Source organism: Aphis gossypii, chromosome 2, assembly GCF_020184175.1.
Source record: "Aphis gossypii isolate Hap1 chromosome 2, ASM2018417v2, whole genome shotgun sequence".
Taxonomy (NCBI): Eukaryota; Metazoa; Arthropoda; class Insecta; order Hemiptera; family Aphididae; genus Aphis; species Aphis gossypii.
Window position 1 is genome coordinate 40191803 of NC_065531.1, and position 15278 is coordinate 40207080.

Consider the following 15278-nt stretch of genomic DNA (forward strand, 5'->3'; position numbering starts at 1 on the left):
AGGGCTTATGTAAATATGTATATATTTGTTTTAATTTTAAAACGTACACGGCAAACCGGTATAACGTAAAGTATACACACTTACCAAATTATTATATATACTAACATTCATTTACATTAAATTATAATTGAATTTAGATAATCGACAGCGTAATATAATAATTCTTTATATTGATTAGTGATCTCTAAACAAACATTTATACATTATATTGTTTTATTGATGTATTAACTTTTTGCAGTATATAATGACGATCAATGCATAATGACGTAAGACAGATTTTTGTATAGGAAAAAAACAAGTAGGTAGTTAATATTTTTTTGTGGAAATTGAGTTAGAATAACGTTTTAAATACCACTTCGTATAAAATATGACCCCTTAACAAATATTGTCCTATTATAGCAGTAATATATTATTTAACATTTTAGTAAGTTAGAGTTTCATCGAAGCACAACTTTAAACAAGTTATCTACATCATAAATTATACTTAAAATGTTTTGAAATTCTGAAGATGACTTTTTGACATGTTAGTAAAATATTACAGAAACATGTAATAAAATAAAATATATGTTTTTAGAAGCGGTCCATATAGCCAATATGTTATGTCAATACGGATACTTCTTTCCCGTAAACGACTCAAAAACTCTTACTCTAAAAGATGACAGTTCTCTGTACAGATTCCAAGTAAGATAAACAATACATTTTGTATGCGATAACATTGAACCAACGTGCAACATTAATAATTAAATGCAAAAAATAATTGAAACCACCATGTATATTTTTATTTTTAGATTCCCTATTATTGGCCATGTTCACAAAAGAATCCCGATAACGTAGAATATGCGATATACCTATCAAAAAGACTGCTGAGAAACAAACAACGACATGCCTTGGAAGATTATGAAATGGTAAGCATCGATATGGCCTAACTGTTAGTTATTGGGTAATTAAAACAACGACGTTAGTTAACTTTAAAAATTTATCGAGATTCAAATTTTTAAGCATAGTGCATTTGTGTAAAAAATAGTTTTGAAAAATTTAATAAGAATAAAAATAAGGCAATTGGTTTTTTTTTTGTAAATAAAATTGGTCCTTCGTATGAAATTAAAAATATCTAACTTTTCATTTCATTATTCAATAGCTATTTTATTTTTTATGATTTCAGGACTCATTGAACAGTCTGAAAAAAAATCTACAAAACAAATGGGAATTTATCACGATGCAAGCTGAAGAACAAGTAAAAATTGAAGAGTTTTTGTCTATTTAAAGTAATTAATCTTGATGACAAGATGTCTACTAAACACAGATCGATTATTTTAGGTGCGGTTGAGTAAAGATAGGAAAAAAGGGGAGAAAATAGTGACTGATAGTCAAGAAAGGGCATTTTGGAGGGTACATCGACCTCCTCCAGGATGTGTCAGCGTTATGGAACAAATACCGATAAAGATTGGTGGCAGTTTTTCAACCAAAAAGAAAAGAAGTTCTGAAGATCTCCGGAGAGAAGTAAATAAAATACAAATATATTATTTATCAAATAGTGCAAGTAATTAGATTCTCCTATAATTTATAAAATTTATATTATAAACCATTCCATATCAGTCTATTTAAAATTAATATTGTATGACATGATATGTAGATACAAACAAATTATAAACAACTAACAAAGTAGCAATTGTATATCTACTTTAACTGATATATATGTTTAACTAAAAATAAAAATAGTAAAATATTATACTATGCTTAAGAATCTGCTAAATTCATTTTTGGTACAAATGATACAAATGTTTATGTGTAAATAATCTTAAGAAAATCATGTATGATTGACGATTGTCCATCATTCTTTTAAACTGTTCGGCTAAGTATGTATAATTAACCTTACACCGATAAACTACGGAACTACGAAAGTTATTATCAAAAACGGTAAAAAGTTAAGCTAACCGCAAACGTTTTATGGTAAAATTCTGTAATGACTGTCAATAACTTTTAGGTCGAATTGTTAAGAAATTGTATAGGGAGAACAAGAGTTAAAACGTCAGTAGCTTTGGACGGTCTAGTTTCATTCGGTGAGACGTATCATGAATTCGATCCATTACTCACAGGAGCTCAGCCATCAAACCCTTGGGTAACGGACGACCCAACATTTTGGACGTATAATTGCCCAATGTGAGTTAAAGAATTGTATATTATAATTTATCAAACGTTTTTGCAAAAACCAAAAATAAATTTTTAAAATTTGCACGAATACTTATAATTTTAATATGTCAAGACGTACATGTTTCAGGGTCGAATCCATAACCGAAAAGCGCGTAAAACGTTGGGCTCTATCAATGGAAGATTTAGTGTCCGATGCAACGGGTAAATGGTTATATCATTATTATTATTATGTAAAGACTTACAAAAGTAAAAGGTGAGATAGGAGTATAATCATCTTACGTGACAACTCAATGTTTTATAGTTTGTACTGTTAATAATTAATATACTTGTATTAGTACCTTACATAAAATAATAGCATGCATAACGTATAACACATACATACCTTGTAAAAATCGAAATATATTTGTCTGCTGAAGTGCGTCGCTCTTGCCAATCAACTACGTAATTTTTTGTATTGAAACAGGTCTCTATGAGTTTACAAATTATCTCCGGAAAGAATACAGCCACGAAAACATTAGATTTTGGTTAGCAGTCAACGATTTGAAACGAAGTTGTCAGTCACAAATCCTGCAAAGAGTCAAAGAAATATATGAGTAAGTATTCAATAGAAAAATGTATTATACTACAATTATTAAAACAGTAATCATTATTTCTTTATTACTATTTCTTACGGGTATTTGAGCGTCGATTTAAAATACATTTAGATAAACGTGTTGAATGTTGATAATTTAATGAAGATTCGACAACTTTATACTTAAATATGATATTCTGCAAGTATCAGTACAGTTTTAAAGTAATAATACTTTCCATGAATAAAAGTATAAAAAAAAGTATTAACAGGTTGACCGCCATGAGATCGAAAATGGGATCTCCCCAAACGTTGTCCTCACCGCCACGAATTTTTTTGATAGGTTTAAATTAGATACACTGGTTTTGACGATTTAAATAAATATTGATAAAAAAAAACTAATAATGATATTTGCAAACTTGTTGTACCTACTAAAAGTGGCAACACTGTACTTTTCAAAACCGATGAAAAAATACCAATTATTAAGACCCTAATCGAGATATCACTAAAAATCGATTTTAGTGAAATCCTATATGGCTATATATAATATATTTATATATTGTATTGTTTATATGTTATTATTTTGTAATAAATCAAAGTTTTAAACTTTAATAGTATACATATTAGTTTCTCAAGATCTTCACCAATAATAACTAATATAAAGTCTGTGGATTTGAATGTATTGTATCATTCCATCATCATTGTAACGTATTAACATATTTTAACATGTTCAATAGCAAATTTGAATTACTAATAAGTAATAGTATAAAATATATGAACAAACGGAAAATACAAATTTAAGTAGGTACTCAATATTCAACACCAAATATAAATACAGTATCAATAAAAATATTCAATGCCATTAAATGTATTTAAATAATTTTACTCAAATATTTTAAAATCATTTCTACGTATTTGCTATATCGGTATCATATGATTTCAGTGAGTTTCTAGCGCCCGGTGCTCCATGTGAAATCAATATAGACGGCAAGACGATGGAACGAACACATAAAGAAATGAAAAACCCGTCGAGATTTACGTTTGACGGTGCTGCGGAACACGTGTATACATTACTCTTGAAAAAAGACTGTTATCCTAGATTCATAAGGTCGGAGCATTACAAAAACCTGCTCGCTAATGGAGTCCAACCATTGGCTAAACGAAGGTATACATACAACGATATATTAAATATATAATTCAATTCTCTCCATCGTTCTGTACTGAAGAATCTGCAGGCATGATTTTTAAATAAGACCGCCAAAAATCGACGGCCAATTTATTATGATTTATTCGTTATTCGTCGATGGTCGATACATGGGTACACATTTCCGCAGAAGATTTGGGCCGATTTCATAAAGCGTTTTGTTATTTTCCCGCGAAATATTTTTTTATGATATAAACCATTATAGAAAATGGCAATCGAATAAATACGAATTCTATACAACTATACAAGTAAAAAAAATTGTCAGATATAAATCTACATTGGTGTTGTTTTGCTTAGATTTTTCGGGCTGGTCGGCGGCGCTGCCAACAAAAAGGCAGATTGCAAAGAACGCGTAAGAAGCACTGCAGGGTGTTCGAGCACACAGGGTACGTCATCGTCTTCGGTCTTACAAGCAAATCAATCGTCATCGTGTAGCAGCGCAAAGCGAAGGGGCAGCGACAGGAGCCTGACTAGCTCACCACACGAGCTTCCAATAAATGCTGTTAAAGTCTCGCAATCCCATAGTCAATCTAATCTCAGTGACATACCCTATAGGTAAGCAAAAAACATTTACGATTTAGGTACTTATGTATACAAAAATCTATATACTATAATAATACTTTATATAAGTATAGGTACTACTATTATATGCGTTATAACGTCTAAACGCATAAACATAGGTATATTCAAAAAAGAAAATCTATTTATTACACAAAAAAAAATATTTTTGAGTGGATTAAGGAGGGTCTAAGCTTGTACATATTTTTAAATATTAATATTATTAGCCATATTAGAAAATTTGAGAAAGGTAGGCGTTGAATCTAACCATTCTCCACCTGTATGCGTTATATTATTGTACATATATTATTTACTAGCAGCTACAGTGTAACTTGGCCCAACCTATACTTATAAATGGCTAAATAATATGATCACAGCTTAAAAATATATATAATAATATATGTTTACCATACCACGTTTATTTTGGTCGAGCAATTTATTATTTGATGTCTGTAAATATTCCAACATTCAGTATTTACTGGAATCTGATCATTTTTTACATTTTTCTATTTGGGCAAACATCTAATCAATGCAACTATAAACATCTATCATTAATATTACCTATCTATAATCAATGTTTAAGTCACCTACATAACTATAATTAATAACAGGTCTGTACTCTGTAACTTGTATTTGGAGTGTTAAATAACAAACATTTAAGTGCCTAGTACCTCTTTAAAAATCAATTATTTTAGCATACAGTTTAACGAGCAGTTATAATTTAAATTGAATTATACCACACGTAGTATGCTGAATAACTTTTTAAACAATTATCAAAACTATTATAAACACATTTTACTAATGTGAACACTGAACGTAACACATATTAACACCCTCATGTCATAAAGGAACATGAAAAAACATTTATTACTAAAAAATGTTAAGTAAAAATCTAAAATTTACTTTTTGTGAAATCGTTTTTCGAACATTGTTTTTCGACTGGAATATGGATCGGCTGAAATATTTTCGGCTATCATACACGCTCCCAAATCATTATTAGTGCCGGTCGAATCAATTATAATTATCGTATTTATTTACTATTTGAAACGTAGAAATATTAATGAGTATATGAAAATATCTTCTAGTCGTATTAAACTATGTACCTCTGTAAAATATGCATATACATTATAAATAGAGTGTAACAGAAAGACCCGAAAATTTTAAATGGAAATTAATTCAAGTTAGAAAAATTGTATAAAAATTGTATAGATAATTTAAAATTTGTTTATGTCAAAAAATTCAAAACAACAATATTTTGAAAAAAATATTAAATCAATTTACTTATAAAGATTCATAAAAAATAAGCTACTAGATCAAAATAAACGTTGAAATCATTAAATTATTTCAAAAATTAGATCGAAAATTGGCAAATTGTTTTTAAAAAAAAAAAACAAAAACGAAATGAAATTTAAAATTTTTACGTATTACAAAATAAAATTTAATTTATTTATAGCTCACTTATCTATCTATTAATTTACTATATATTATTATATAAAAAAATTAATTAAAAATATTAATTAGAATAAAAGTTATTTCATTTTTCAAATCTTTCTGTTACACCCTGTATAGCAATGCATTTAAAGAGATAAGACAACACCAAGTTCACTTGTATACATAAAAATGTACAAATATTTATTTAGCTTTTTCTCTAGTACGTTGTGACCGAGTAATTTTTTCTTGTAAAATAGCACATATATATATTTATTATTATACTATACGATGTATTATACTTTTGCACAGTCACACGGGCACAAAGAACACAATTATAAACACTTTCTATAGGTATAGCATATACATACACACATATTCTACACAAACATCTACTTATATATTATACAATACCAATTTATGCATAATATCCTATGTATATATTACATGTAATGATACACTTGAATAGTTCAGACAATAATGTTTTACAGGGGAGATTTACCTTGCACACCTTCCTCTCCAAGTTCCAACCAGTAAGTTAAAACAAGTAACAACTATGTCTGTACAAAGTTTCTTTGTCGGCCGTTTTTATTTTATTAATATTTTTTTTTTTAAGTCTAGATCGTATGAATTATATATCCTTATATATTATATGTAATATGTATACAATAAATACATATATTATTAATTATTATCTACTTTATATCGATGGCTAAAAGGCCAAATATGATATGTCACAAATACCAAAATGTTCAGGAGAGCCATTCAAAGTTTTACTATTTTTCTAATACCTAGTTTTTTTTTTTTTAAATTTAATTTTTAACTTAGTGTAAACTTGATAATATAGTGTTAAATTTTCTATTTTCTATTAATTTACTAGCATAACTCGACTAAAACTTTCTATTTTTTTTTAAGTTATTTTTTGGTGGAATTAAAATGGATTTATTACAAATGGCAATTGTTATTATATCTTGCTACGGACATAAAAGTATTTTATGGACATATTTATTAATCAAATTATTACAATTTTAGTCATTATTATTAAAAGTTAAACATAATTTATTACAATATTTTTAACATCAAAAGTCAAATATAATTTTTAATAGTCAAATTAGGTATTATAAACAATGAATAGGTAATATTACGCAAAATAATAATTATAAGTTTAACCATAAACTACTAAGACGTTGAAAATAAATTTAAATTATTACACACAAACGATCAATAGTATTGTAGAAAATAATAACACTATTATGATGTACAATGTAAATAATAAGCTTAATCGTCCACTACCAAAATGGTTATGATAAAAATAGTACGATGTGCATCGCAATAAAATTGATATCTCCTGACATGTTATGATTTAAAAATAGATTTATCAATAATTTTATTTGGTCAATCATTGTAAGTCCAAAATTGAATTTTTCATTTTTGCCAAATAGTGTATGTCCGGACATGTTACATTTGTCCAGTTAAAATAATCACCAAATATTAATATTTCTATTTAAAATAATTGTATGTTACATTTTTTTTTGGACTTATTACTTTTGTGCATTCAAAAATATGATCAGCTCGTAAAATGCCAAATATTATTATGTAAAAATAACGCACTTCTATTAATTTTAGGCACTTGATATTTGGCAGAACCATAAAAAGCATGTAGTTTTCTTGATTGGACATATAAAACCAATTTTTGAAAAAGTGGACATATTGTGTTTGGTCTTTTAGTCATCGATATTATGGCGTGCAGTACGATGTGTTTGCAGTTTTATTAACTACCTATTCTATTCTTCGCTTAATATATATATATATAATATATATATTATATCATACGTATATTATACATGTATTGATCAGTGGCGTGGCAAACTTAAATATTTTCAAAGGCATTTTTTTTTATACTTACCATCATATCATACCCACCCATCATTTACTATGCAATAACTTTTTCTTTATCTTTCGCTTAAAAATTATCAGATAGGTGGAATATTTAAATGGAAGAAGGAGATAATTTAATCATAAAAATAAGAAATTAAAATAATTTGTGTAAATGTAAAATTACTATTTTTTTTTTTTTTTTTGTCATTTAGAATATAATCAATATAATATAGAGAGATATGAAATTGTCACTAAATATTTATATTAGCATCTTATACATAAGATAACATTTTAAAAATATCTTTGGTCTTTTCTAGCTTTTATTTGATAAAAAAATGATGAAAAATCTTAACTATTTAATAAAATATTCTTCATCAATGACTCTTATATTCTTATATAGGAGCTAAAAATATCAAAGTCCATAATCATAATTTTTTTTTAAGTATTTAAGCTTTTGAAGATATTCGTTGAAATTAAAAAAACAAGAAAATTAAAAAAGGTAAGAAAATGAGTACCCCTTTGCTGTACAGTTAGGTATTGAGTGGTGGTCACTATGTAATGGATATTTTAAATTTGAATTCAATAATAAATAATTGTTACAATAGAGTACTATGTACTCAACACTCGTATATAAAAAACGATTCTGAATAGATATGGTTTGACGAAAATATATTTCATGAAATTGTAGTTTTAGATATTGGTATTAAAATAATTAATAGTATGTTTACTAACTATGGTATACTGATTTAATTTTATTCAAAAATCTTTATTTGTTACATTATTAATATTGTACAGTTTATACTACACTATACCTATTATTGTTATAAAATTGACAAAATTGGAAACTTAAAGATAATTATATTTTCTCAAACATTTTTCCAACATTGATTTTACTGAAATGAAAAAGATTTAGCTTTAAAAACTCATTTTCAAAAACATGCAATACGCCAAAACGTATAGCTAATTTATGTTATAGTTATCGATTTATTATATATAAATTTAGATACTAATGTAAAATAAAGTATGAATACGAGTATTAAATGTATACTCAAATAAGTAGGTATATATTTTGTTGACTTATTATCAACAATCGCTTATCAGTATAAAAATATCTTATTAAACATTTTTTTCCTACATTCATAAATAATAATTAAATATTATTAACAAAAAATAATTACCACCTAATATTACCCACCCACCAAAATAACACTACATAAAAACTCTGCAGATGTGACCGCTACTTAAATATCCCTTCGACACGCCACTGATAGATGTATAAACTTATGCGGTTCGCCTACATCACAATATAATATAATATTATTAATTTATTATTGAACAAATGTTCTCGTTCTTCTCTTAAGTTATGCACGAGTAGTGTTATTCTACCTTTATATCAATAAATAAGTATTGTATCATCACGTCATTTACGTATATAAAATAGTTCTATATGTTTATGACGAAACAGTAGATGTATTATAGTAGTATGTATTTACCCGTAGCGAATTGTATTATATTATACTTAATATTGATGTTGCGGTTAATTGTGTATTTTACCCGACTTTTTGCGTATATATTATATCTTTAGTGATGACCTTTAAATAATGATAATATAATGGTTGTCTCACCGTATTTGTCCTCCTACAGACCCGCGCTTATATCAACTTAAAACATAGGTATACCCAACAGTTAAAACGTTTAATTGAAGTTAATAATACAATTTTTAAGGTATTTAAATAAATTACTTACTATTTTATCCACATAATATGAATAAATATTTAAATTATTTTATTTCGAGTAAGAGACAGATACTCCAAAAATCATCATATAGTATGTACGTTATAATATCCACAACTTTATATGAATTAAAAAAAAAGTGATCGACTGAGACAATCGTGGCAATAAATATGACTTGAACAACACTCTATGATTAACTATATAAAACGATATTATTAATATATATACCTCTTACGAAATGCTGATTATTTTGTAGAAAAATAATATGCTAACCATTTCATATATTATAAAACAGTCATTACACGATACACCTGTACCTATATACCTACTATTTATATGCGCGTAGGTACATGACTTTTTTTATAAATATGACGATTCCGACCTCGTTGATCGAATCAGAGTAACGACTTTGGACTTTTATACTTACACACTAAAATACACGATGTTTAAAAAGTGTACGTGTACACTCTATACATGACGTATAATATGTAATAATAGAGATTTGTGTTTGCGTGCGCATGCGTGGGTTATTAACATAATAAGTATATTTATGCCCTGTATAGTGTACAGGAAAAATAAGTAGTTGCATATCGCTAATTTTTTCTGCTGTATAAAAAACAATAATATTTTCGATCTGTTAAAAAATAAATTTTAGTCGACTGCTTAAAAGTATATAAGTGTCGATGAGCAACGTGATTTCGTCTTACTCGGGTTCCGTGCGAGAGAGCCGCTCGTAAAACGTTTGTTTACTTTCATTTATTCGTTTATTTACTCGTTATGAAAACATCGAATTGCGTATATATACAGCAATATTTACAAAACTATATAAATGGTGTGGGTCGGTGGAGAAGTGTGTAAGACGAAAGAGAGCAGGAGGACAACGACGGTGACGAGTGTTTACGCTATGCTCAGCTGTACTATTACACGAACGGATTATCGTATATACCTATACGTTTTGTTTTCCGCAGAGATAACCTTAGCGGAGGCGCGGACGAGTGCGGCGGCGAACCGCTGCAGCAGCCACCCGCGATGATGGCGGACGACGTGTGTCCGTGGGACTTGGCGGCCGACGGCGGCGGTGACAAGAACAAGCGGCCGCTGCCGATGTCCATAGCCGAAGAACGCGAGCGCCGGATGTCCACGTCGTCGTCGCGCAAAAACTCGGGCAGCGCGGCGTACGACTCGGCGGCGAGCGCGGACGAGAGCCAATCCGACTCGGTGGCCAGCCGTCTGCGGCGGAGTTGCGGTCTGGGCGGCGGCGGCGGCGGTAGCGTGGACAGGCGCCGCGGGTCGTCGGCCGCGTGCACGCCGCAACAGACGGTCGACCGGCCGTCGGTGTCGTCGGCCGAGGACTTTGACATCGGACCGTCGCCCGAGAGCAGGTCGCCCGAAAAGCAGCTGCCGACGTCGCCGCACGAGCCGGCCGGCACCGCTTCGCTGGACGACAAGTCCAACCGGAAGAAGCTGATGAAGTCGCTGTCGTTGGCGAGGAAACAGAGCGTGACGCCCGTCATTAACGTCAGCTCCGTGGACAGGGACAACGGGTGCGACCGAACCGCCGAGGACGTGCAGGTAGACGAAACGGCGGCCGCGGTAGCCGAGTGCGTCATCTCGACCGGAAGTACGACGGTGCCCGGTAGCGGAGGCGGCCACACGCCCGGTAGCGGAGGCGGCCACACACCGGAACCCGTAGCCAGTTGCAGCGGATCGGAAGCGGCCGCGACGACTGCGACTGCAGCCGCGTCCATCAGCGACGGTAACGACGTGTGTCCGTGGGAAGACGAGTGAGTTGATAACAATATCCTTAATCCTTCCTACAGGTACCGTTACGCAGTGACGCGGTGTTTTTTTGAAAATACCATTTTTCTTGTATACCGTTTAAAAACAGAGAAAGTGGTCTAAGTAACGATCAAAACTTTTCTTTCCAAAAATGAGATACTCCCTTTACATTTTTTTTTACTCCAAGTGATATTTTTATGGCATTTTTTATAAAATATGTAATAGATATTATTCATTTATATTTATTCGTTTACCTACTATAATTTATTATAAGTAATCGGACAATTTTTACGAATTATAAAACACCCATACCTCATACATTGTTTTATGATCATTTTATATTTTTATCTATATTCTATAACAGTTATAGGACATACATAATAAGATATTAAAATTCAGAAATACTTACTAAAAACTTAAAACCTTACGGTAAAAAAATGAAAGTTCTCGTTTGAAGAAAAAAAATTACATAGCCACGGGAAACTCGTCATACATTAAATACTATAAAAAAATTCCAGTACATTTTACAAATTTGATATTTATAATATATAAATTGACCGAAAATGCCAAAATATCAGAATTAAAATACATTTTTATAGTTTATTAAGCATAAAATATTGTTGAGCGAGCTCAGTAAATTACTCTATCAGTATTTTTTTAAGAAAAGAGACAGCCTGGGTTCAACCTTTACTTACACACAAGTTGGCCCCACATACTCGTTTCTGGGGAAAAAAACTGTAAGGTTCTACGCATTTTCACTATTTTTTCTCCGAAACGTTGATAATAAAAACAATATTTTAATAAACTGCATTACTACCTGGTATCTCATAGCATAATATCCACTCAACATAAATATAGTACCTAGTCCGCTGTAGTTTATATTATATCGTTTATTCGTTTACGATACCAATACAATTTACATATTATTTTTAACCTACCTAAAATACTGTGTTTAATATGATTTTTGACGAAGCACGAACATTTCTTTTTCTTTTTTTTCAGACACAACCAAGATAAAGGCGGCCGATTTTTAAAGGTATACGAAACCTACGGTTTTCTGTGAATACGTTCTCCGCCAACGCACATTCCAAATTCTATTATGTGTTGTGTAAATATAGGCATACATTATACTACTTCACGTATATTATATACATATATAGTATAAATATATATATATATTATATAATAATAGCGTTCTACCTTAATATATAAATTCTTATATTTATTCATCGCCAAACGAATGTTATTTTTTTTTATATTTATTTATGCGTGATAAAATATGTAAAACTCAATAAAAATAAAACCCGGTCGAATTTTTCAGACTCGGTCTGTACGTTCAATGTTTGTTTAGTTTGTAATATTTATTATATATTATATTCCGACGATAACTGTAATTTTTAAAATGTAATAATTATTAATTATAATATTAATACAAATTATGCGATCGTAAAAGTATTAATAATGCAATAAGCATTTTATTAAAATGCTATACAAGATATGCCACGACGCGAATATATAAGTGTATAACACACAACCGATAGTGATTTATTTGGTTTTTATATATATTATATAATATAACAAAATATGTACCTATATATAAATATATAAGTAACAGCTATAACGTATGTATTTTATAATTAAGCCAATAATAATTAGTTACGAATTGTATATTATCTAATAATTTTTTTTTTTAGTATACTTTTTTCGAAATAAACAATTTTATTGATTTACTAAATAATAAACGATTACGTGTACAGCAATATCACAATTTATTCTAATAAATTTAATTCAATTTTATAATACAGTAGGTTCTTATTATGTCAAACGTCTGTAGCTCGAACATTTCGTGTTATCTTAAATTAAATTGAAGTCTCTTTAAAATTACCATCACACTAAAATACCATTATTACAAAACGTTATTCTTTTTCCGTTCTGTTCTCTTTGACATTTGACATAATGAGAGTTTACTATATTAGTGTATTCAATTAACGTAATATATAATAATGTCATCAAATTTCAATACATTATTTTCAAACAATTTTATCTGGTACTTGTTTGTAATAAATTCATTTTTTTATTCATAAATAACTAAAACTAGACAATATAAAAATAAGAGTAAAAAATGTTAATCCCTAACCGAAAATAACGATGATATTTATATAAAGCACATAATTATCAATACAAGTAATGAAAAAGTAACCAATTATGTTTAGTACCTAATACCTAATACGATTATAACCTTCACAAACGGTATCGACTATGCATTTATGAACCATAATACGATAATATAATGGACAAACATAGATAACGACCAAATAAAAGTTTTAAATTCTCAAACGTAGTCTAGCTATAATAAAACCAAAAACTAGGTACAGTTGAGGTTGAGTATAGAGCCCTACTCATTTCAACTCTACTTAGTTTTATATTATATCCACTTATTTGACAAACTCAAACGCAAAAACGGTTTAAATTTTATATTATAACCATGCTTTTCATATTAAATTATTGTATTATAATCTTGGTGTTATTAAATGTTTTGTCACGTTTTACGAGAAAAAAAATCATGGGGAATTAAATTATTATAGATAAACTAGATTATATTTTACACTAATCGCGAAACTCACCCAATATTATATTATTATACTCTCTTACACTAAGTTTTGGCTTATATTATCCAAAGTGATTTATTATATTCTATCTGATATACTTGATAATTAGATTTTTAGATTTATATTATTAATACTTTAACAATTAAGCGTATGTTATTATATATCATAATAATCTACTTTTTAATATATTAATAATAGATATATCCAAATATTAACATATTAATGTGTTAATAATACGAATATTTTGGATCTACGTACATTATGTATTTAATTAAGTTATAAGAATTAATATTAAATTATAGGTAGTAAATTATTATATAGTATTTGTGTTGGAGTTTGTCAAAAAATAAACTATTTCCATATAAAGTAAATCAAACTTTAATATTTTTCCATTACAATATAAAATAAAACTTTTCTTGTACGAACTTATTTTGTTACGATTTCATACAATTACATGTATTTTAAACTAATTTCTTAAAAAAAAAAAAAAATGAATTATACATTTGAGTACCAGAGTTAAGATTTCATGAATTTGTGAATATAATAATCTGTAAAAAAAAAATTGACTTATTTATTAAATATTTTGTTTACTAGTTAAACGGTTTTTATTTAGTAAATGTAAGTGCAAATATTTTATTAAATACTATAATTTAAGTTAAAATTGTGATAAATTGTTTATGGGATTTTTAAAATTTATGTAATAGTTCATAGAAATAAATAACGCATTTATACCGAATAAAAGATATTATATTATAAAATACAAATTTTTGTAATGCGCATACCAATGGTTTTAAATGTATTTGTAGACACAAAATTGTGGTTGTTCAATAAATGTAAATTTAAAACTTAAACAAATCGTAATATGCACAAATTACATAGATATGTTACTTAGGTTGCATATCTTGATATAATCGTCAAGTATACAACGACGTTCTATACGAAGTTTTAAATAGCCTATATACTATTTAGGAGAAAATATATTTTATTTTAGTTTACATAATATTTATTAATGTCTTAAATTTAGTTAAGATAGTGATCATAGTTTGTAGGTATAATAACATATTGTACCTATAATTACCTTATTAAATAAATTACATAATATATTGTGAACCTTTTGTTTTATTATTATTTCATATATATTCTTCGTCGTTTTTACTATATCTAAATCTTAATATTAATATAATTGTCATTTTATTCAATACGTACCTACCTAATGTTCATTAATTCAATAAAAGATGCTTTTACAAAAATATAAAATTGTGTTAAATGTGAACGCGATAAAAAAAAAATCGGATAAATCTCTTAATATAAATATAGGTACTACGTAATCAAATCATATTGTATTGATAATAAAAAATTACATTAATTT

The 15278-nt window shown here is 28.5% G+C and overlaps 2 protein-coding genes across 4 annotated transcripts in view; one reads left to right on the forward strand and one right to left on the reverse strand.

The window, feature by feature from the left end:
* The window catches only part of LOC126550442 (uncharacterized), a 91117-nt gene extending 88442 nt beyond the window's left edge, over positions 1–2675 (reverse strand). Inside the window, exon 1 of one of the 2 annotated variants that reach the window (XM_050202021.1) lies at positions 2534–2675. The gene's annotated coding sequence lies outside the window, so the exon portion shown is untranslated. The remainder of the gene's footprint in view (positions 1–2533) is intronic. The other variant, XM_050202020.1, reaches the window with a different exon arrangement.
* Positions 1–15019, forward strand: part of LOC114124464 (regulator of G-protein signaling 11) — a 48932-nt gene extending 33913 nt beyond the window's left edge. Inside the window, exons 5-16 of one of the 2 annotated variants that reach the window (XM_050202008.1) lie at positions 575–681; positions 789–905; positions 1163–1234; positions 1318–1500; positions 1985–2160; positions 2279–2352; positions 2615–2744; positions 3663–3884; positions 4221–4478; positions 6401–6442; positions 10490–11305; positions 12303–15019. In XM_050202008.1, the coding sequence (XP_050057965.1) occupies positions 575–681; positions 789–905; positions 1163–1234; positions 1318–1500; positions 1985–2160; positions 2279–2352; positions 2615–2744; positions 3663–3884; positions 4221–4478; positions 6401–6442; positions 10490–11305; positions 12303–12363 (2258 nt within the window). In that variant the 3' untranslated portion in view covers positions 12364–15019. The remainder of the gene's footprint in view (positions 1–574; positions 682–788; positions 906–1162; positions 1235–1317; positions 1501–1984; positions 2161–2278; positions 2353–2614; positions 2745–3662; positions 3885–4220; positions 4479–6400; positions 6443–10489; positions 11306–12302) is intronic. The other variant, XM_050202009.1, reaches the window with a different exon arrangement.
* The last annotated feature ends 259 nt before the right edge of the window (positions 15020–15278 follow it).